At 34.6% G+C, this 24,656-nt stretch overlaps 1 protein-coding gene across 1 annotated transcript in view; it reads left to right on the forward strand.

Moving 5' to 3' along the window:
- LOC123550546 (uncharacterized) overlaps positions 1–24,656 on the forward strand; it is a 55,959-nt gene that overhangs the window by 11,871 nt on the left and 19,432 nt on the right. Inside the window, exons 2-3 of the mRNA XM_053545591.1 lie at positions 4,378–5,107; positions 11,157–11,201. Coding sequence (XP_053401566.1) covers positions 4,390–5,107; positions 11,157–11,201 — 763 coding nt within the window. The 5' untranslated portion in view covers positions 4,378–4,389. The remainder of the gene's footprint in view (positions 1–4,377; positions 5,108–11,156; positions 11,202–24,656) is intronic.

The raw sequence follows: 24,656 nt of genomic DNA on the forward strand, positions 1-24,656 counted from the left end.
CTTTACACTTTAAATATACATGAACAAAGTAAAATACATAGACAACGAGAACGATACGGACACACAAAGGAACAAAGTGGAGCACAGATTTGGAACTGTCAGTTGCGAAAACACAACTTGGAAATTAAACCAGTAAAAAGTGAAGTAAACCTTTCTTCTAATCCTTCCAACTTTTCAGAGCTGCATAACAGTGTAAAATAAAGACGTGATGGCAGTATGTACAATACGAAATGTTTCTGTAAATGTAGATACAAAGTAAGCCTAACAACTTCTAAGACATGTACTCAGTTCTTTTAACCTAAGCAAAATAGGCTTCTAGAGCATAATAAGCCTAGAAGTGAAAACAAATGACCATAACTACATGGAGGGCCCTCAGGTTGGAATCTAGCTCTGGCCATCACTCAAGTGCCAGGAAAATCGTTTCATGCATTCATTTGTACATAAAAATGCTTACTCTTAGGAATCCTTACAAGTATAACTATCGTTAATAACGAACAACAAAATATACATACTTAATCTATCATCAAAATTGTAAACAAACAGATTTCACAGGTCCTGGACATTCTTGTTCCTTTAGCATGAATAGAGGCGAGTATATGAGGACAAAGAAGAGCCGATATCTACAATCTGCAAGGCACAAAATTACACAAAATACTAATGATTACATTATTTTTGAAAATATTAGAATTTTCTAGCCCCTTTGTGGCTACTTCATAAACACTACCTACCAAAAACGTAGCTGGTTGGGAAAATAGGTGCTACATGTTCATATGAACATCAGTGATCCTTTTCAGGTAATGAAATACTTGCAATAATAAAATGTAACTATCAGCTGTGCAGTGTCATTGTGACATTTACTGAAGTGGACTTACGCCAGTACTGGTGTCATGTGGTACATGAAACGCTGACCTCCAGATTGAGCAGCGGAAACCTAAATAACTAAAAATAAACTACCTAAGAACAAATATTAAATTGCTGTGAAGAAAATATTCTGATAAATTTTATGGTTTACAACATATGAAAGAAGAGGGCAATTTACCATTTTTTTTTCAACAAACTTTAAAATTTGCTTATCAATTATTCTGCAATAACATGACCCCATAGTGGTGCCTTTTTTATCATTTTGTGTACTAGAATGCCTGTTACACACCTGAACCTTAAATACTCAACCTTACTATCGTAGAGATTTCAGAGTAAAAACAATATACTTCTAAATTATGCGATACCTATCAAAAATTTCAAAAATATTTTTTCTAAAAACCCTGTAATGGGCCTCAAATTCTAAAATAATTAGTGTGATGAACATATTTTTTCATATTACAATACATTTTATCTAAAGCAGATACACATTTCATCAAATAATGATAAAAATGAAAAATTTCTTTAATTTCCCTTAAAATTGAGAAAAAAATAATTTTTCCACTTTTGGGGCCTCACAAAAAAATAAAAATGGCTTTTTGAGCCTGGTATCCACCTGGTTGAATAGAAGAAAGAATAACGAACGTTTTAAGGTATGATACCATATTGTACTAAAAAATGCCTACGGATTTGTTAACCAGGCCTCTTTTCCAAGTTAGCCAACTGTAGCTTCTTTAATATCCAAAGATAGTACTAGTGATCACTCAATGACACAAATAATAATCCTTCCCTTCATTAACCTGTACACCTGTATGACACCAGTCCATAAGAAGAATGAAGTAACTGTATGGTTAAAAACTTAGTGATAAGTCATTTCATTGTAATTTCAATCATGGTAAATGCTGAAGACTATGATGTGCGATTTGTTAGAAACAACATTATATCTAAACATCAGCTTATATAGTGATTCTAATATATTTTTATCACACTTAAAACATTTTCCTATGTCATACAAAAATCATGTATTTGACATTTTTTTGCATTGAGTTAAGTTCTTCCCACAATAATCCAGGTGTAATTTGGGATTAAATATTGATCAATGACTTGATAGGTAGGACTATCTGCAAGAGGGGATACATGGAAATTAAATAAAAAAGTTTAAGAAAATCTTAAACAACATGCTTCAAAATGGTCAAATCAAGACTTATGTACTATATTCCGTCTTAAATGTTATATTTAAACAACCAATGTTAGTTTTTAATTACTTTTTATAATTCAAAGTTTTGGGTACAAGTTTTGGGTACTATCTTTATAATATGGTTTGTCATACACATCTGATTCACGTCGAGAAAATATTCAGTTATCTGTGGAGATAAAGTAAATACTAGTTTAGAATTTACATAAATAAAAGATTGTAAGATAAACGGCATAACACCGAGGATAACAAACGACAAAACTTTATACAGTGAATAAATTTAATAATGTCTAAAAGCATACAAATAGTAATTTGATATGATGAACAATATTCGGCAAAAGTCATGAAGATTTCTATTCAAAAATAGAGAAATGTGCTATATCAAATCCCGCACCCATCTCTACTACTGAGAACTTGTTGAAACACTGGGTGCAACCCCGAAAACGTTACAGAATAATATCCTGAATAGTAAAATTTGCGTTTTCCTACAACACGCGTTTTCATGTAAATTGTACGGCAAATTGCCACTATTTGCATCATTAATGAACTCGGAGGAACTTTTTGATATTTGTAAATTTTGCGATTTTAACTTTTGTCGTTTTTATTTCTGTTTGTGTTCATGTTTAGTGAACTATTCCTCTGATAAAGCCTATACTTAGACGGAAGATGTCTCAAACAAATTTTACTGAGTAGGTCAGTTTTAATTTTTCAAATAAATTCCAGGACCTGTTTAACATAAAATATTTCAATCTTATCACAAAGTCAGTTGGGATACATAAATCTGTGTGTATAAAACAGACTTTTTTGAAACAGCCGATAGGGAGTGAAATAAAGCCATAAAAAGAATATTACATTTGTGACTTTCTACATTGAATTTAATAAACTCGTTGATAAAATGTTCGGTAGAGCCTCCTATTTTATTATTTAATTCAACTCGTGTAATAAATTCAAAATAAGAAAGATATTTATGTAATATCCTCTATTTACCTAGTCACTCACTCGCGGACGTCAAGTTATGTACGAGTAATTTCCCATGCCCCTTTAACGTTGGTATGATATTTCTCTAAATGATATATAAAATGGTAAGCTACAACTGAAATAAACGTTTTATAACATAGCACTTTATATTATCTAAGAAGAATAAATTAAAACAGAAACAGCTAAAATGTCAAAATTCACCAGTTTTTGAAGTTTTTCCATTTTGAGGCACTTTTATGTAGAAGGGGCTCCGCGGGTTTCTATTCAAATGATTTCGGTAATTTATAACATCCAATTTACAACCTTAACATATTTGTTCTTATTTATTAAAACGGTATTATGTAAATTTCTGGTGAAAATAATAATAAAAAAATAACATCTTAAACAATCAACAAACGAAAAAAACCTCCACCAGTACCCAGACATGATCCAAAAATAACATCTGGGGCTTTGTATGAATGCCCCGTTTTCTATATGCAATACAATCAATTAAGATTTGGACTGAGTCCAGGCACCGACCTGAAATTGAAAATATCTCTCAGAATTCAAATTCGCTGGGCGTACGATTGATGAATATTAGCTGGAAACAGCTAAAACTACGTAGCGCAGCGTAAACAATTAAAAACGAATAAAACAAAACGCACAAACATTCAACAATTAATTTATGACCAAGCAAGGAATGCGATTCCTACCATAATCGTTTGCATGACTTTGGGCATTCAGTAACGAATACATAAAGAGGCCAGACGGGTAACGAGAAACGAGTATTTTTCGTTGGATCTATACAAATTTGACATACAAACTGGTGTCAGAATTGATGTCGTTATATATTCATAATGAAGTTTATATTCATTTTGTATACGTGTAGTGCGTGGCACCCCTGGGTCAGTTATGGGACACTACGATTTTTGGAAAATTACTTTTCTTGTGTAAAGTGATTGTATTGTCAACAACAGAAAACTTTGATATTTAATGATCAGGAGTCTGTTAAATAAAGAATTAAGATAGTAAGAAGTCTTAATATAAATCATCTAATGCTCGCTGCATCTATCTGGATATGTAAGTAAATTGTTACCAGACTAAGCATACTGCTTTGCTGTTCACCAAAATGAGTAAATAAAAACAAAACAAATTAATAATTATTTGTATTATTTTTTCTTCTTCAGTTATTCATAAACAAACAAACATCTATATTCTGTCCTTCTGTCACAATTTAATTCATGTACCCCCTTTCACTTGGGCTTCCAGTCTTAGATTACAATAGCCCGTTATTAAAAGCATTTCCTGTCTTTTGTTCGTCTATTTTGCAAAACTGTACACTCCATGTATATTAACTTGTATTTCAGCTAGGGAAAATCATGGCGACAGGTGTTTCAAGTGGCCACTATTCACCGGAAAATGAGAACTTCTGCAGATACTTTCGACTTGTGAATGAAACTGGTGTGAAACCTTTAAGGAAGATCCTTGAAAATGAAGCAACATCTCGGCAGATGACTGTCGAAGTTTTCTTGGGTAACCATAAAACAACTATGCAAGTTTTAAGGCAGAGGGGTACGATTCAGAAACATCAATTCGATATAATGTACCCACAAACAGGAAACTTTCAAATGAAAAAATTGGATATAAGTCTTCTTTGTTTAATTATTAAGAACACATGCACTATATCATCGAGAGGTCGAACAGCAGCGGAAGATCTTCGGAAGTCTAGAAACGATCTTTGTCACAATCCAGTAACAGCTTTATCAAGATTAGATTATGACACAAAATTTTCGAATATTCAAAATGTCATTAAAACACTTCTAAAAGAGTGTCAAGATGTAAACTTTGAGACAGATGTCGAAAGGGAGATAACAAACATTGATGAAGGACCTATAAGTGTGGCATCAATGCTACCGCTATTTAAGGAATTTATCGATGTGCAACCTTCAATGCATAATATTGATGACAAACTGTTTAAGTTAGAGAAATCTGTATATGTACTGTATGAAAGAACTGGAGAGTTACACGACGAATATGCAAGCGTCGAAAAGCAGCCAAAGCTGACTAAGGAAGCTGTAGAAAAAATACTTCAATTGGGTAAGTCCTCTTTCTTGCATTCAGTAAATTGTCACATATGCATGCACTAGAGACCAAACGTAATGCCACATTTTAAACCTGTGATTAAAAAGAACACATGTATATATCACTGGTTCAACACAGTTATGTGTCACCTGCAGTACTAGTAACTGACTGTTCACAGGAGAACCTGCCTTGTGGAAGCATTCCATGACTTGTAACTTCCTTGTCTAACTTATGAAAGCCTTAATTATGTCTAAAGCAGTGTTCTTTATTTCCTCAATTATAACTTGTTTTGCGCTATAGCTATTATTTAGAAGCTACTATTTACTTGTGCTCCCCAAAAATTTGTGGCATTTAGATTTGCCGTTCTCCGTACGTCCGTCCGAATAGTGGCGTGCATATCTCAAAAAATATTTGACCTAGAGTCATTAGACCTTATGACTGATAATCAGCATGTATAGTTGCGAACCCTGGATTTTGTTTGGGAATCCAGAGCTATGGCCATTGATTAAGTCAAAATATGCATAAAAGGCCGAAAACTCTCTGTCACACGTATCACAAACAGTATTTGACCTGGTGTAACAGTCCTGTAACATTATACGAGATTTATTTAGCATGTAAGGATGTGCACCTGTGGTTTTGTTTGGTATTTTACATAAGGGTCAACGCATATTTCCGGACGTAAATACCGCTGTGTTACACTGCATTGCATACACGTATACAAATACAATTTCAGTTTATAATTTTACTTATAACTAAATTGCCATTATTTTGGATAAAAGCGTTTTGGATCTGTCCTGCGGAACGCTAGGAATTATAATTTTTCCATTATAATTCCAACACAAACTGCGTCGGGTTAGCTATTGTGATCGCTCAACGTGTCTGTCGTCCGTCCGTCGTCCGTCCGTCTATCCACATTCTTTAAACAACACCTCCTCTGAAACCATATGGTGGAAGTTGATGGAACTTGGGCTGGATGTTGCTTGGGTGGTCTTCATCCAAAGTTGTTCAATGGTTCCGCTTGCTGGTCCGATTTTGAAATGATTTCACACAAATGGTCCTTGTCTGATCAATCCGACTTGTCATAAAAATGACCACCAGTGGTCATAGTCATTTTTCCCTATAGGTATATAGAAGCAACTTTAAAATCTACATGTATAAAACTGCTGGTCCAATGGTCCTTGTTTAACACTCTGCCAAGACTGCGAAATTATTAGGATTTGTCATAAGCCATGGCCGCCAGGGCTTGGTCTCTTTTCAGTGTATGTATATAGTGGAATTTTAAACATCTTTCTTGTCCAATACCACAGGTCCTAGGACTTTGATATTTGACATGTAGCATCATCTAGTGGTCCTCTACAACGGTTATTAAAATTGTCGCCCTAGGGTTATATTTGGCGCCGCCCTAGCAGTCACGTAGTTTATATAGACTTATATGTGAAAAACTTACAAAATCTTCTTGTTCAAAATTATAGGGCCTAGGGCTTTGATATTTGGCATGTAGCATCATCTAGTGGGCTCTGCCAAGATTGTTAAAATTGTATCAACATGGTCAAATATTGCCCCGCCCCGGGGCTAACATGGTATAGACTAATATAGGGGAACATTTTCTATGATAAAACAACATCTTGTAATAGTCCTTTACCAAGATTGCACAAATTATCCACCTGGGGTTAAAAACGGCTCCGCCCAGGGGGCGGGGGGTGGGGCGTAGGTCACATGGATTAAATAGACTTGTATAGGGAAAAACTGTTTTTAAAAAAAATCTTGTTTTTACTCATTCTGCCTTAAAGCGTTACCTCCACTTTACTCTGCTTATATTTATCTTTCACCTACCTAGGAGGCTGATAAGCCAATCTGCCCCAGAATACCTAGAGATTCCGCGAGAGATAGCATTGATTTTGAAGGTGTTTTTAATTGGGATATTGTTGATGATTAGTGACATGTAACTTCAAATATGTGTTAGGTATGGAATTTGCACTCTTTGTAAGTAAATGGAATAGCTACACAACAAAGTTAGCTGTGCGGTACAGTCATTTTTAACAGACTGTTGAATTAAAGACACAAAAGAATATACCATAATCTCTCATCATATTTTGTTTTGGTTAAACAACATTTATAAAATGCTAAATTTTATCATACATCTTTTTTACACTGATTCTACTCAGTTATATGCATCCAGGCAATCAAAACACATCAGGATAAAGTTGTTTCTCATACAAAATAGTGCATGTATTTAAAATGAAGATGTAATAAAATGGAAATTAGTGAATATTTTAATATTTTAGACAGAAACTATAATTGTCCTGAAAATGAGACATTCTTAGAGACTAATTTTCAGAAAACATGTACTTTATTATGAAAATTTGAATTCTGAAACAATTTTGTATACGAGGACTGTTAAAAAAATACGTAGACTTTTTCTCTATCTTTTATTTTCTTCAGTGAAACTAAACAAGAAATATATCATCATAATTCGCAATCTTTCTGCTAACTGTACAGCAAATTTGACATGTTTTTGACTAAACAATCAGGAGTTACGCCTCCTCGAAAACAGTCACTTACACGAACCCGCCGCACGATGATTATATTTTAACGACGTTAACAACGTCTTGCCTTCATCGAGATGATTTCTTTAAGTTTACATTAATTTCTATTTTAAAATTTATTGTATAAATTCAAATGAACAATACTTAAGTCATAATAAATTGTTTGGTTAGAATACTAGAAAAGTATAAACATTTATGCCAAGCATCTCAGACAGGGTGCTCAACGTGAGTACTTGGTCTTTATCTAAGACGTTAGTCATAGAGTCATGGACGTTTTATTTTCTCCCTCCACCTTCGCTGTATTTAAGCAATTCTGGACCATTTGCGAATCGTTTTTATCATTGAAGATCAAGGCACAAATGACCGAACATTGTTTTGGCGCCTTCTTCATTTGTTTATCAATTTCAGTTGCTATTCGCCAAAATGTTTACGTAACTAAGCAATTGCTTGATTTTCTATGCGAGTCAATTACAACATTACACGCATTATAAATAGTAATACTCACTTAATTCAAACGTTGTTTACTTTCGCGTCCCAGGTTCGAATAACGCCATACTCTGAGTGCATGTCGCCCTGACGTGTTACTGCACTTAAACGCAATTTTGGGCAAACAAGTATACTATCGGTGCGAACACTAGCGATCGAATTCAAATTTTGAGAGATGCAAAAGCTACTGCGCCGGGTCTGCGTAGCTATGGTAATTAAAACGTTCCACGCGCTTCGCCTGTTAGCAGCAATTTTATAAAAAAAATTAAAGAAAGATTGCGAAATACAATGATGTTTTTCACATTGCTCTTTACAAAATATGTGGATTTTGACAGCCGAAATCTACGTTATTTTTGAACCACCCTCGTAGTTTCTAGTATCACACGCAAGTTGTGAAACTTATTGAATTATTATTGAAATTTTATTCTATAGAACGAATGACAGTTTCAAAGTTTAACATTAAAAATGAAATAGATGAATAAATAAATAAATAGATATCCACGAAGATGATTTTAATTTTTCATACACAAATGAGCATTATCATACCGCATATTAGGTAAAAATGAAAGGTTTGGTGTGTATAAGTGGAAGATAGTTTAATCTTACATGTAAAAGTAAATAGTTTAGTAATATTCTCTTTTCAATGATATAATCCACAATTCTACCAGTTTTTGTGAGGTAGTGTTGTGTGCATCCTTATTACGCATTAATTATAGAACATCATGATGTGACAATGATCACGCGGTATGAAAAAATGCAAAATATTTCTTTTTTTTTTTTTTTTTTTTTTTTTTTGCATTTCGATATGATGCGTACACGTTTTTTTTGTGACGTAATTATGTACGTCTGTCTTTATTTAAGTGTATTTTTATAACAGTACCGAACTATGTACAATTCAAATTTGTTCCGCACTCAAATGTTTTTACTGGCACAATATCTAATGTTTTGTTTTTTTGGAAATAAAACATAATAACGATAATAATCAGAAGTAAACCCATTTAGCCGTCAAATTGTTTGATCACGCAGATGGCATTATTTCCCGCATAGCGACGAGCGAAAAAGTTCTTATTCTTGGGTTGCCTTTGCTCAATGAATCTTCGTTTGTATTTATTTATTTATTTATTTATTTATTTATGTTTTGATCATATAAAGAATCATCCGTAATTTTTGGGCTTCGAAAAATTACAAGTTATAACTTGAACGACGTCCCCTTTAACAGCTTTTTTCAAAGGAAACATATATTTTTTCACAACATCTGGTTATATTTATGTTTGAAAGATGTTACGCAACAATATATTTGATTGGTCAAATTTGTTAGGAAGAACTAACATATTTTATTATAAGACCAATGAAATCTGACGACTGAAAGCGTCACGAAGAATTCAGAGCTATTATTGTAAAGACGCATGGCGTGCGTTTGCCAGATGCAGATAACAACATCGCCTAGAAGCGGCACGCGGTATAAAATAAAAATCGACCGACGCATTGATACGTCGTGCGTGCAGAATGAGTTGAACCATAAGGTCAAGAGCTTCGATAATTAGTATGTGGCATGCTCTAGTGGTTCTCTACCACAATTGTTCAAATTCTGACCCTGGGGTCAATATATGCCATGCCCGGTGTGGTCCCTTGTTTTACATTCAATTTGACTTTTATAAGAAAAATCTCTAAAAATCTTTTAGTCCAGAACCATGAGGCCCAGACATTAGATATTTGGTATTTAGTATTATTATCTAGTAATCAACTATCAAATTTGTTCAAATCATGAGACTTGGGTCAAAATTGACTGCGCCCCGGAGTCATCAGTTTTTACATTGGCTTATATAAGGAAAATTTATTTTCTGAAACCATATTGCCCAGAGCTTAGATATTTGGTATGTAGCATGCTCATATGAATCTCTAACAAGATTGTTCAAATGATGACCCTGGGGTCAATATAGGCCATGCCCACATGGTCCTTTGCTTTACATAGACTTATTTGTTTTTGAAGCAATGACAAAGAACTTTGCACCGCAAGTAAAATGTTCGATACAGATACTCATATTAAATAGTCTTAATTGTGACCTACTGACCTACTTGTTCGTTTTAGAAGTTATAGCATAGAAAGTTTGACCACAATGTCATGTATACTTTTTGGCACAGATTTCAATACTCCATTGAATAGTCTTAACGCTGACACCTCCTTTCTTGTTTTTGAAGCTACAGGAAAGAGCTTTGGATCACTGTATAATGTTTGATACAGATTTCGACACTAATCTTGAATAATCTTAATCATGACCGACTGACCTTCTTTCTTGTCTTTGAAATTACAGCATAGAACTTTGAACCACCTGTATAATTTTTATAGAGATAATATTTCAATACACATCTTGAATAGTCTTAATCTTGACCTACTGACCTACTTTCTTGTTGTTTAAACGAACAGGATAGAAATTTGGACCAGTTTATAACTTTTGATACAGATTTCAATACTCATTTTTAATATTCTTAACCCTGACCTACCCTACTGACCTACTTTCTTGTTTCTGAAGTTAAGCGAAGAGATTTGAACAACATGTATAATTAGTATCAGATTTCAGTAGTTATCTTTAATAATCTTTACCATGACCTACTCATCTAGTTCTTTTCTTTGTTTTTGAAGCTTAAGCAATTTAGCAAAAACAATTTGTTCAAGCAATTAAACTCCGGTGAGCGATATAGGGCCATCATGGCCCTCTTGTTATGAAATTGCACTCTGTGTATCATTAAATTTCCATGTACACCACCGTATGGACACATCTACGGATGTCTCAAATTTGTGTTTTCGTACTTGAGTGATCATAAGACAGGGGCTAGAGGGCGTGGACGGTAGCATGCATTTCCACCACTGCAACATTTTTATTTTTGCTGTGTTGCGCGATGCGTGGAATTTTCACTTTTTTATTTTATGGCACACAACACACTTTCCGAAATAACATGTGGTATAATCGTGGTGTTGACATCTAAAGTACGGTTCAAACAATCAACATATAATCATTTCATCTCTTTTTCAGATCTTCGACGGAAAGAATCAGACCAAAGTATTAGGATACTTTGTGGTATGTTATTTCAGACATGATTTTGGTATCTTAAATGCGATTTCTACATTTATCTTTTAGTAGTTTGCCCGAGGAAATGCCATCAAATTTTGTATAGGATAATTTAAAATAGACCAAACCTTAAGATTCATACCAAAAGGTCAGTTCAAAAAGTTGTAGAGCACATGAGCCAAAACTGCCACATGCTTTCTTTTTGAATCTGCAATTTTTTTTTATTCAGTTATCCTGGTCGTATGTTGAAAAGAACTAGAGGTAATTTATTGAGACTGCATAAAAGTACACAGTTTACATCTAAAACTGTTAAAATAAATTATAGCAAAAGAGTGCTTTAACACTATTTACGCACGATGGGCGGTTAACGTCGTGCGTAATAATTGCACGAGGGCGCAGCCCTTGTGATATTATTTGTACGACGTTTTACCGCCCGAGTGTATAAATAGTGTTAAAACACTCTTTTGCTATAAATTATTTCGTTTCTAATATGCCCTTAATCTAAAACAGTAGATAAAATAGAGAAGCGCTCTTTCTCGGTCGCAACAAAAACTTTTGACGTCACCGCACGTTAACGTGACGTCATTCTAGCGTAAGAGTGTTTTAACAGAGACAAGCATATTAGAAATCCAGGTAATAACTTTAAAATTGCTGAAGGAAATTTCTTAAAATTTTATACAAAGATAGGAAACATTAATGGAAAGTGCAGTGTACAAATTCTCTACATTGCTTACTTTTTTAACTATCTCTCTTTATTAAATTTACACAAGAGTATAACTCCAAAACTACCAGCAGGCTTTTGTTGAATTTTCACAAAATGGCAGGAACCGTTGAGAGAAAATACAAAATACAAAAACAATAGCTCTATCATGCTGACTTTTAAATCATCTCCCTGTACACAAAGCTAGTAAAAATTAAGGAGAAAGGCAGTGGAAAAGTGCCGTAGATCTATATTGAATAATTTGAAAATACCTGCATTTCTGAAATTTGATTTTCTTGTCCAAAGTTTTCAAATTACTGAAGACATCTCATTAAAACTTGACATATAGATAGATACTGTTGCGATAGTGTGCAGTGTATAAGACATATAACCCAGTTGGCTTAGTGTTTCCTTGTCCGGATCATATCTCACGAAAGTACTGACAGCTTTTAATCAAAATTAAAATACAAATAAATACAAATGAGAGGAAGTGCAGTGCGCAAGAGTCATAGCTTGTTCTGTACATTTTTTAAATTATGTCCCTTTTTGTGCTTATTATTTTTTGTCCAGACCATAACTCAAAATGTCTCAAAAGACATTTCAGTAACATTTAAAATATAGACAGGTATTGATACAAGTACAACAATGATAACTTTGTTTGGCATTTTAAAAATTATCTGCATATTTGTGCTTAATATTATTTGATAATGAGTTTGAAAATTACTGAAAGGAGAAGGTTCACTTTTGCCAAAAATTGCCTAAATTGAAAGTGTCTAAATGGAGTTATTCCAGTTTTCTGTTATCAAGTACTGTTTAATTTACCTAAATGCAGCATTGTGCAAATTATTCTTTATCGAAGAAAAAGGTCTGACGTACTATCATTAAGGCTATGGGAATTTTTTAGTTTTCAACCGAAGTGTCAAAGAAATTTGAAATTTTCAACAGAAAATGACCATAAATCTGAGAAGAAGCTCGACCTTCTAAAACACGCAATGCGACCTAAATATGGCAAATATGTTCATTTTTCTAAAATATGTGACTTCAGCAATATTCAGTGACATGTTTTGAACAAAATAATAATTTTCTGTTTCAGTAAAGTTAAATTCACTATAGAAGATAAACATTCTAGAAAAAAACTATTTATATTTTTTCCAGTAATCACCAGTTTTGTTTTAGCCATATAAGGCTTTGGCGAACGTTGTCCTTTGTCACATGGATAGATGGGAAAAAGAGGAAGTTATCTAAGCTTTCGTGAAGTTAGTGTAGTATTAATTTTCATTTGTTACATTTTTAAAAGTAGACAAGAGCACTTTATCTGGAGCTTTAGGACCACTATGACAAATAATTAACGGAACGAGTACCTGCTGCCACACAACAAATACAATTGATTTTCCTTGAATATTGCTAATAGACATTATAATTTGCGAATTAAGACGAAGTGTACTGTTGACACCTAGGACGATCGATGTTTTAAGAGAGACATCTCATCAATTAAATCATATTATATGCAGACGAAACGACAAGCCCATAATAATTATAAGATCTGTCTTCTCTTCTTATCCCCTGCCGGAGGCGAAGGGATATTGTGTTGGCGTTGTCCGTCCGAATATTCATCCCTCCGTGCGTCCATCCGTCCGAAATTGAAAATGCTTCTTATTCAAAAGGTGTTTAAGCTTGAATGATCAAACCTAAAATATTTAAAAATAAGCGCACGACCTTTGCTTTGTGCTCCCTGCTACAAGTAGACACTGTCGTTTTTATGACAGAAAAACTGTTGAAAAAGACGTTAAACCCGAACACACACACACACACGCGCACGCACGCACGCACACACGACCTTTGCTAATTCTAAGAAGTATAAGAATAGAATTATCCCCCTTGACCTGTAAAAACATAGATTTTAACCTTGACTTGATTGGAAATATAAAAACGTTTATAATTCAAAGAGTAGGATAACCAAACCTCACATAATTATTAATTAGCACATGACCTTTGCTCACACTTAATATTATTTGTCTTGATCCAATAAAAGCAGACATTTTACACTTAGATTTGGGAAAAAACTGAAAATGCTTTTATTTCAAATTATTAACTAGCATATGGCCTTTCCTTACACATATATAATATGCTTTTACCTAGTTTCGCCCCCCCCCCCCCCCCCCCATCCGACATGGTAAAAAATGAAAATACGCCCCGTCAGGTCAAATAAAATGTACTATAAGATTCATGTAAAAAATATGGCGTCTAGAGTGTTAGTAATGTTTTTCTATGATTTGATTTATTCTCCCGCTGACCAAGTTTCAAACTTTACCTAGAATTGATTGTGGTAAATATTATGACTTTATTTCATATAAATTAGGTCAACAGTTTAGTCTCTTAGGTGTTTACAAAGTCTATTATTGGCTTAATAACGTAGATTTTCATCCCGTTTCTTTGATAAAGGCAACTATTCTGACACGGTTTTATAAGATCCACTAGTAAATATTACCTCTAGAGTGTTAACAGTCTTTTATTTTTCTTCAGCATCGTGACTCCGTTTTTGGTCACAGATAATCCGATTCTAGGCTATATCTAGATTTTAAAAAATCAAATACTCTACATGTATATTAATAAGATCGAAAATAAATTATGGCATCTAGTGTGTGAAAGATGTTTTTCTATAACTTCACCTGATGACATTAATTTTTGATTCTAGATAATCTAGTTTCAAACTTGATGTAGATTTTATTAAGACAAATATTCTGACAAGGTTTAATATAGATACAGTAATTAAATGGAATTATGATATGACATAGTCACATAATGGCCCAGTGTCAAACGTCAACATTTTCTACACAACATTCAAATTAAGTTTCATTTACATCGGACTAAAATGCAACCTGTAGAGTGTCTCCTGTGAAATTATGAACGACGGACGACCACGGACGAAGACAGACAATTTGAGCACTTTGTGCTCAGATGTGCTAAAATTTTGGGTGCGCAACTCCTAATGTTGATTAAGATTCCCTGCACAATTTCATAACGGTCGTTCAATACTTTATGCAATATGTGCATTACAATATTGCTCTGACGAACAGACGAAGCCACATCTACATCCCCACCGCAAAGTGTTGGCATAATAAGCCGTGCATACCGTATAAGTACTTTTTTCTGTGGGCTTAATATCTGCTTTTTTTTCAAAAATGAGATGGTATTAAATTTCTGCGTACATTATTTTTGCGGTGTCTTTCTTCTCACATTGATGAGATTTATTTCTGCGGTTCTGTATTCACCGGTTGTTTCGTTAATTTTAAATAGACAGGTACGTATTTTGTTGTTATCCCAGTTTGAAAATAAAAGTTGACGAATACTGATGTAACATCGTCATCATCACATAATGTTAACTGTAAGACAACGTTCACAATTATTTGTGAAGTTACGAAGCAATTAAACTAGTATGACCGAAAAAAGAAAGACAATAAGAGGATTATGTTCATTCATTGTTGCAGGTCATTTTATAAATACTTTCATGCCAATCAGACACGAAAAGTGTCTGCATCTATATTTTCAAACTTTCTCATTTGTGCATTGTAACGGTATGATATTTTTTGTTAATCGTGCATTTTTTTTAAAGTCCCATACAAATAACAGTAAATATGACCATCGCCAGGCGCATCGGTTAACAATAGACACAAAGGATACAATGGATTGTGTTTGTCACATTATTTAGGAAAATTGAAACTGACTGCTGTTTAAAAACTGGCATGTATGAAAATATTCGATGTTTTTATTATGGTTAATTCAACAGCAAAGCAATAATAAAACGGTTCTATTATATTACCGTTACTAGTAAATGTTCAACTTCGGCTAACTTTGGGACACAAGCCGATGCCGATAACGCTATCATGCTTAACCGGATTTTATGGCGGCTTGTATCGTCTGCGGATTTTAAATCTGCTATCTTATTGCCTTTCGCAGAAAACGCAGAAATAAAGTTCTCGCAGAAAAAGTACTTACACGGTATCACTATATACGCATTTTCCTTACCAAACAAAATATTATAAAGTAATGTTGAGATGGCCCCCGAGAAAAATCGGTTTTCATAGATGTTCACACTCCACTTAATTCGCAAATGCCTAATAAGGAACGGATGGAAATGTACTATGCATAAATTTAGGAAAATTTTAGCAGTGTGCCCAATCTCGTGATCGCGCCACGTCATTTTTAGCTCGAAAGTGAAAGTGGAAAAGTAAACAAAAATTATAAATCAGAGCGTAAGTTTTTATTCAATATATTTTGTTAATATCATGCACATGATTCGAAACCTATTTGAAAATGTTACCCCGGGTACTGCGATTTCCCCGCCAAAATCTTTTCGTTTTAACGCTATTCCAGTTCAATTGACATGCATTGAGAACACCTCTGAGTGCACAATGTCGAAAGTGGTTGAACAGGAATAGCGTTTTTTTTTCCCTCCTTCTCCTTGCTCCCCCTGTCGACCCCTCCTTTCACATTGCATTTGCGCTTTCCCCGTTTTTTGGCCTCCACCTTTACTATGAGTTGGTTTTCGTGCCCCACCCCCCTCCTTTATTTCGGCTGCTGGAGTCCTGGGGCGGTGCACGATTGTTTTACCCTGCTTGCTGGTGTTGGTGCTTGTGTGTCTAAAGCGGTGCCTTGCAGTATTGTTATATCTTACAGGCGCGTAGCTGCCTTTACGCAGATACGCCGCTGCGTAGTGAAAATCTGGCAAGTATACACAATTAAATTGGCTAATCTCTTTCGTTGCAATAAGAAGTCTATATCATGCAACGGAAGTTGCTTCATACGCAATCATTGCTTACTTCATATTCTGTTTAACAATTTATGTACAGTTTTTACAGTATTTCGTTATCTAGATCGCTCTACCATGCTATTTGATTACTTATTTCGTAATTATCCTGAGCATGTGAAATATAACAATCGTATGCCGTCTGTGCTAACGGTTTAAAAGGGCAAACTTCTATAATAGAACTATAACACAATATCAAAAATTGAAAACAAATTGGTGGCTTTCAAGCCTAAAAGAAATTTTGAATAGGATGTATTACATGTATATAATACTGCAGACGTAATTTTCACGCATAATGGTTATTAAGTTATTTTCAGACACCATAGAATATCTGATATATCTTATAATGGTACTTAAGTGATACAATTATCAATTATTCCATGGTCACATTATCGAAGAAAATAAAATAAAACAGAAATCAAATAATTATACCCAATTATTGCCCGGGTATGACACCGGTACAAGTCATCCGAGGTTAGAGACTAATTCAGATAGTTTGTGCCATCCAGTTCACAGTGAGATAAATACCTTCTTTCTTTATTATTGGTGATTACATGATTTTCAATGACATAATAGGTAACTAAATTATATGTATTATATTTCAGAAGACCTTAAACAAGATTCTTAAAATTTATCAGATCAAGATTACAGTGTAATACAATGTACTTGGTTTTAAATAGATGTCGTTGAGATATATCAACCATCACGCTATGTTTTTAATATTTGTTTTATGAATCAGTATGTTATTACAATATCTACCCAATGCTATGTTCAACCCTTGTATAAAACTTTTCAAAAGGACTATTAGGCTATAGCCTAATATCTGTTATTTCAATGTATATTTTAACACTTGGACATGGAAATAACTATGTTCCTTTCACCCGATAGTTTCTATAATCATGTTTGCTATAACCACTTTGTTTTACATTGAAGGGACATTTTAAATTGTTCCTTATAACAAAAAAATTACCGAAAATTCATTATAACTGTGTTCGTTATATTTGAAATTAACTGTATACATTAATTTTACTAGCGTGAAATCACAATGGCGAGGTACGAGATCAGAATGGCGAAGTGCGAAATTGTGAATGTTCCGTAATTTCGCGCTTCGCCATTGCAGTCTTGCGCTTCGCAAACATAATTTTGCGTTTTGTGCTTCTCCATCATGCACATGTGATAAGCGAAACGTTGGATCACGACGGCGAAACACGAAATCATGACGGCAAAGCACGAGATCACAAGCGCAAAATCTCGAAAATTTCTTAATTTCGCACTTCGCCACCGTGATCTAACGCTTCGCCACCGTTATTTTGCTCTTCGCGCTTCGCTACTATGCGCAGGTGATACGCGAATGGCGAAGCACGAAATTGCTAAAATTTTGCAATCTCCCATTTCGCCGTCGTGGCCTCGCGCTTCTCATATTCATAGAGAAAGCAGAGCATCAAATCACAAACATTGCTTAATTTCGCACTTTGCCATCATGATCTCGCGCTTCTCCATCATGGACAGACGATACGTGAAGCGCGGAATCACGATGGCAAAGCTCGAGTTATGGCATAATTCCTTTTAACAGCTATCGTATATATATATATCCTTATAGAGATATCCCTTGAATGATATATCCAGTCATAATAATATTTTGAAAGTGTGTTACCACGAACCATCTGTTTTGAATAAATATTTGCACACATGTAGGCCTACATGAACCACAGTTTACATATGCAATATTACACGAATATCTAGTAAAACAATACATTTAATATAAAAGAAACGAGAAAAAATAAATAATTCTTGCATAAATATACGCTAAAATTTGCACCATTTGCCGTTCTCACATTAAAAAAATAATCAAGGGGAGGATACCCCGACCCCCACATAACCTCTGCGTACTATGTAAAATGTCCCAGCTACGCGCCTGTCTTACTTGTCTGTTTTTTCCATGTTATTTAGTTGGGTGTGGTTGTGTGGTTATCTTTGATACATGAGTGTCTGCGCTATTGTGGTTTACGTTGTAGTGTAACTGTGATTAAGGAACGTAGCATTCCTTTTGTATATTCATCCTTATTCTACTTTCCCCTTCCACCTCCTCCCCCACCCCCTTTCTACCCCTAGCCACTTTCTCCCCATCTATCTATATTTGGCATAAATTTATTTGTACTTGTTAGATTTTTGAAGCAACCCGTCTGTAATATTTTCTTTTTATTGTGGGCCTACGTTGCAAATGCGTTGCTCTGAGGCTGTGTTTAGTGCTGTGTTTAGTGCTTCCGAGAAATCTACCTTTACCTTTTTTCTTTTACTATGACTTTGATTAAATTTTTATTACAAAACAACCACAACCGGGGTTGAACTGCTACCTTTAAAATACAGAGTCCAAAAGGTACCGCAGACTACAGCCTTGGAACAATGCGCAAAGGTGATATTGTTTCAGTGTACATCAATATTTAAGTAAGCAGACCTTTTGGTTATTCTAAAGTTTACCTATAAACCAAGTTTTATTTCAGTATCTCAACTCACACTAAACTTATTAAGCGGACATGACAATTTTTTCGCCATTAATTTTTCCATTCATCCAACCGCCAAACGGCAAGGTCGGTCTCCTATCCAGTTTATCAGTTTAGCATGGCCTTAGATATGCATTGACATTTCTCTTTTGTTCAGTCTTTAAACACCACGTTTTTTTTTTGTTTGCATTTATTTGACTCTGTCAAAAGTTTGATAAACGTATTAGTCTTTTCGTTACATTCAACCTTTTGCGCTCTGCATGAATATGATTTCGTTTATCTTCTAACATTTTTTTTTCTTCATTGCATTTGCCTGTTTATTCTTTTGATTATTCCATTATGGCATATCATTAATGTATGGTTCTGTTATGAATTGTTCATCTACATTTTTTCAGGTTAATTCTTTTTACTTATCTTTTGGTTAAATATTTTAATTTGCTGTATTAGTCAGTATGTCAAATGCCAATTTTAGCTACCTAACCTAAAATTACAGTATGCACAAAATATTTTTGCATATAAAGGTTCTACAACATGTACCTTCATAGAAACTTGATGATGCAACTTTGTCATCAATATTCAAGATGGCCGCCAAGATGGCCGGCAAAAATGCAAAATTGACTTATCTACTAATCATAGAAGATTTAGACAGGATTATTAATGTATATATTATTTTTGTTGCTAGAGGTAACAAAATAAATATTAAATGTATATTTCAAAGATGAAAATCATCTGAAAAATTCAAAATGACTGTCAAAATGGCAACCAAAATGGAAAATCCTTAAAAAGTTTTATTTTGCATTAGACTCTCTAAATGTGCAGGTTTTCCTACTGTATATGATTACCTCTAATAATTGAAAATGTTTACACATGTAACACTTAAAAGGTTTCTTTAGTAAATATATAACAGCGAGTTGGATAAAATAGATGTTCTTATTCAAAAGCATTACAATTTGAACACAAAACATATATATATAAGAATATGGTATGATTTGTGATCTGTTTGCTACAATTCACAGTAAATACACTGAAGGACTTTAAAATACCCAATCTATGCATTTGTAAAATTTGATTCAAGAAGATAATTGTAATGCTTAAGCATAATATATAAGGTATAATAATGGAAATTTGTCTGTGCGAAACGAAGCGTGACTACTGTTCATGAAGCTCATATTCGGATAAATATTATTCGGATATCGGTTGCCGTCGCTGGATAGGAATAGCAAATAACTGTTTGCCTTTACGTTGTTCAAAGATAGACAAATTGAGCATTTTGTCCAATGATAAAACGGTTAACTTACTTTTTACGTTGCAACACGCCAAAGTAGGTTACGTTGACGTAATGTAAAACGTTAACATATTGGTGTTAAACAAGAAATCATAAAGCCGCAGCCTGTCCACTATAATTTTGGTGACTGACTCTCCCATACCGATATATGTGGTTGGTGATTGATATTTTTCGATTTATAGCATTTCAATAAAAGTTGAAAAACGCCTTTAAATAGGTCGGGAAATTTTGGTGAAAACGTTGCTTATGAGCTTGGTATCTATGCCAACATGTAATAACATTGAAGTTTTCTAAATGCGTGGTGTGATTTTTGTATAAGGTGAGATACAGCACAAGCTGCACATGCATAGGCGTCAGCGGTCACGCTTCATATATCACTGAAGGAATCATAATGTCAGATCAGATTAAATGATTAATAATAGGCAAATACAAAATTGCCTGAATACATCTTGCAAGAATGAAATACTAGTAACTGTCATGTATGGATGAGCGTTTATAAAGTCCTTGAGGGTTTATCAAGTGTAACCATAATGCTACTGTAATAAATTAACTTGTCCTAGTGTTGTCTTAATATAAGAACACTATTATTCAAATACGTTATATCCTGTTTGACTTTCCTAAAAGCTACTGGACGATTGACATGTATAGCACTTCAGCTTTCGAAGTCTCTGCCAGATTAACCAGGTTTGTTCAGATTGAACACTGTTGTCAGCTGTTTGGCAACGGCTGCCTTCCAATGCCACTTAACTTGGATAAATTATCGCATCCAGACAGAAGGGCATTAGCAGCTAATAACTAGGGCATAATAGCTGATTTTTATATACCTTACATGTTGCTGCAGATCCCTCTATCGTCCGCTGAGTGTGAGCAGATTTTGTGACAGTGACATGTGCTGACACATTCAGATTTGTTTTGACGATGCACTTTTACGCTTTGTTGATGCACGTTATAAATGACTCAAGGATTGGTCATGCTGTCTGCTGATGGGGGAATCTGTGCTCAGCAGACAATATTGTAGCAACATGTAAGACTATAAGGATGTTATATGACTGCCTGTGTAAGACAGGGTTCTCCTAAACCCAAGGGGCAGCGTGGTATGGAAAACCGAGCATTAACGAGTTTTTTTAACCACGCTGTCCCGAGGGTTGGGAAATCACCTGCCTTACTCAGGCAGTCATGTGAGATAATTCTTTTTGCCTTCTGTTAATATTACTGTCACCTTTTCAAAAATATCATACATTAAAAATTGCTCAGACACTAGGACGTCATAATACGATGTCAGATTATGACGTCAATAAGCGCATATGTTCTCCAGCCCGTCTTACCCCACGTGGTGGCAAGAAACATTCAGTTATTACATTCCAGTTTTTAGCAGCTCATTACCTGTCTGGATACGATTTGTTGTCAAACTATGTTGCACTGGAAATACAACTGTGTTCAAACAGGTGACAAGAGGATAAGGATGCATTCTAGAAAAACTCTGATATGTAGATAGGATATGAACAAGGTCTTTGGAGAAAGTATCAGTTTTTGCCACCACGAAATGAAAGGGGCTTAAAGGCTATCCGATTTCAAGGAATGATATTTGGGCATGAAAAATGAAAACCAAAGCTACTCTACCAACAATCGTTGCTACCTGCATTGGAATCGTTTTATGGGAATGTTAAAAGTGCACGTACAGACATGCATATGATGGAGTGGTTCGGACCCTGACATCCTTTAAATTCTGATGCTATCAGTCTTAGATGGAACAAGGATACAAGTCTTAAGAGGCTTGTACCGGCAACAATCCTTGAAACCAAATCCCACCCCGGCACCAGCTTTGTACTAAAGTTCAATTTTTCGGGATCAGAAGTTTCAGAACAACCATGTGCAACATCCCTCTTTCGTTTTGCAGCTCACCTCGCCAGCACAATATTACTGCCATTAAAACTGTAGCTGTCGAAAAGGTTTGGCGAAGGATGTAGATGAAACACTCAGTGATGCAGATGATTATTCTAGTGATTCTGACGGAGAATACGAAAACCTTACAAATATATACATGCCAATCATTTAATAGCTTTTTGGAAAGTCATGCACAATATATATATAAATTAAAGTGTACTTTTGTAACATACATAATACGATGATAGAACAAGGATCAGTAAATTGTATGGAGTAACATTGCAATGATACTTGTTATATCATTGCTGGCATTTCTAGCAAATTGTTCGCAAATTATACCTACTTCTTATATATATCTTATGTTCAAATTGTTATGCTTATGAATAAGAATATCCATTTTATCCACCTGTTTGTTATGAAATTACTGAAGAAACATTTAAAGTTTTGTAAATATATCTAATTATTAGAAGTACCCATATACGATCGAAAACATTCGTTATACCTTTGATGTTTATCATGTTGCTTCTTGCATAAAAAGAATACATGTATAAACATTGCAATCCTGTCCCAATCTCCTGTAATTTAGGACATACGCGTCTTTGTATTTTTGGCGGCCATATTGGCGGGTATCTTGAATATTTCAAAATGTTCAATGATGACAAAGTTACATCATCCAGTTTCTATGTTGTAAAAATATTTTGTGCATACTCCAATTTTTGTTTTTTTGGTCGGCACACTGACTATATTTCTTATGGTTATCCTCGAAGTTCAGCGCTTATTTTTATATTTCCTATGATGTATTTTTATCCCCAGCCTGTATGGTTTTCTCGGTGCTTCCGAGGGATCTTCTTACCAGATTTTATTTACTTTTCAAAGCGGGTGTTGAGTGCTGTGTGGCGGCCATAAAAAGTCGCCCCGACTTCATCTCAGTGTTGTTATATGTTCTGGTCCTTCGGGATCATTGATTTCAACTCGTTTAGATTTGAAGATTGAATACTGCTTAAGCCGGTGCTAGGGGGCGTGGGCAGTGTTGCATTTTCAATTAGTGCTCATGAACAGACTCAATGAAACCGAGTCTGCAATTTTCACTTTTTGCCTTGTTCTCGGTGCTTGCGAAGGATCTACTTTCCAGATTTTATATATCCGACTTATAAATAACATTTACATAAGCGAATTCCCCTGCGGAAAAGGCGGAGTTGGACATGTTAAATGTCTCCGTCCGTCCATTTGAAACAATTTCAAACATTGAAAGGAACTAAATTGCACAAGAACAATCACTCTACCTTGCTTACATTTTGAATAGTGTCACTTTCTTTGATTTACCCAACCTACTTGTACCCGCAGACTGACTCAAAAACTATCAAAGAGATTGCATTAAGGCGGAAGAACAATAATTCTATCTTGCTTATCTCACTTTCTTTAATTTACTGAAAAGCATTATTTTAAACCCATTAAAGGAAATTGAAAGACGATGTTGAGCGCATGTGCACTATAACAGAACTCCATCCTCCTTATTGTTTCAGTTATATCCCATTATTAATTTGCAGGGCATAAGTATGCATGTGCCGGAGGGAATTGATCACTTTTCTGTTGTTTTCAATAATCTCCATCTATTTAATTTCCTCATATTTTTGCCCAAAGCATAACTGCGACATTATAAAGGGATTTCGATACAACTTCACAATGATTGAAGAGTAAGTGCAGTGTACAAGAACTGTAACTCTACCTTGTTCACTTTTTTTATTATCTCTCTTTAATTACTTTTCTACTTTTCCGCAACTCATTGAGTTGTAAAAGAATTTATTCAAACTGCATACAAAATCGAGAAATGCTAAGTAAATGAACTAAAACTTTACTTTGCTTATATTTTTAATTATCTCCCTTTTTAGCTCACCTGAGCACGAAGTGCTCAAGGTGAGCTATTTTGACCGGTCATTGTCCGGCGTCCGTCGTCAAGCGTCGATAGTCGTCCGTCAACATTTGACTTGCTAATACTCTAGAGACAACAGTTGTGACCTAATCTTTATGAAACTTGGTCAGAATGTTTATCTGGATGATTGTCATGTTTGAAATGGGTCATGTGGGGTCAAAAACTAGGTCAGTATGTCAGATCAAAAGAAAATTTTGTTAACACCCTAGAATACACAGTTTGAAGTTTGAAACTCATGAGAATTAGTCAGAATGTGTGTCTTGATGACTTTAAGGTCGGGTTTGAATTTGGGTTATGTGAGGTGAAAACCTAGGTCACCCGGTCAAATCAAAGGAACAGCTTGTTAACACTCTAGAA

The sequence above is a fragment of the Mercenaria mercenaria genome, chromosome 6, assembly GCF_021730395.1.
Source record: "Mercenaria mercenaria strain notata chromosome 6, MADL_Memer_1, whole genome shotgun sequence".
Lineage (NCBI taxonomy): Eukaryota > Metazoa > Mollusca > Bivalvia > Venerida > Veneridae > Mercenaria > Mercenaria mercenaria.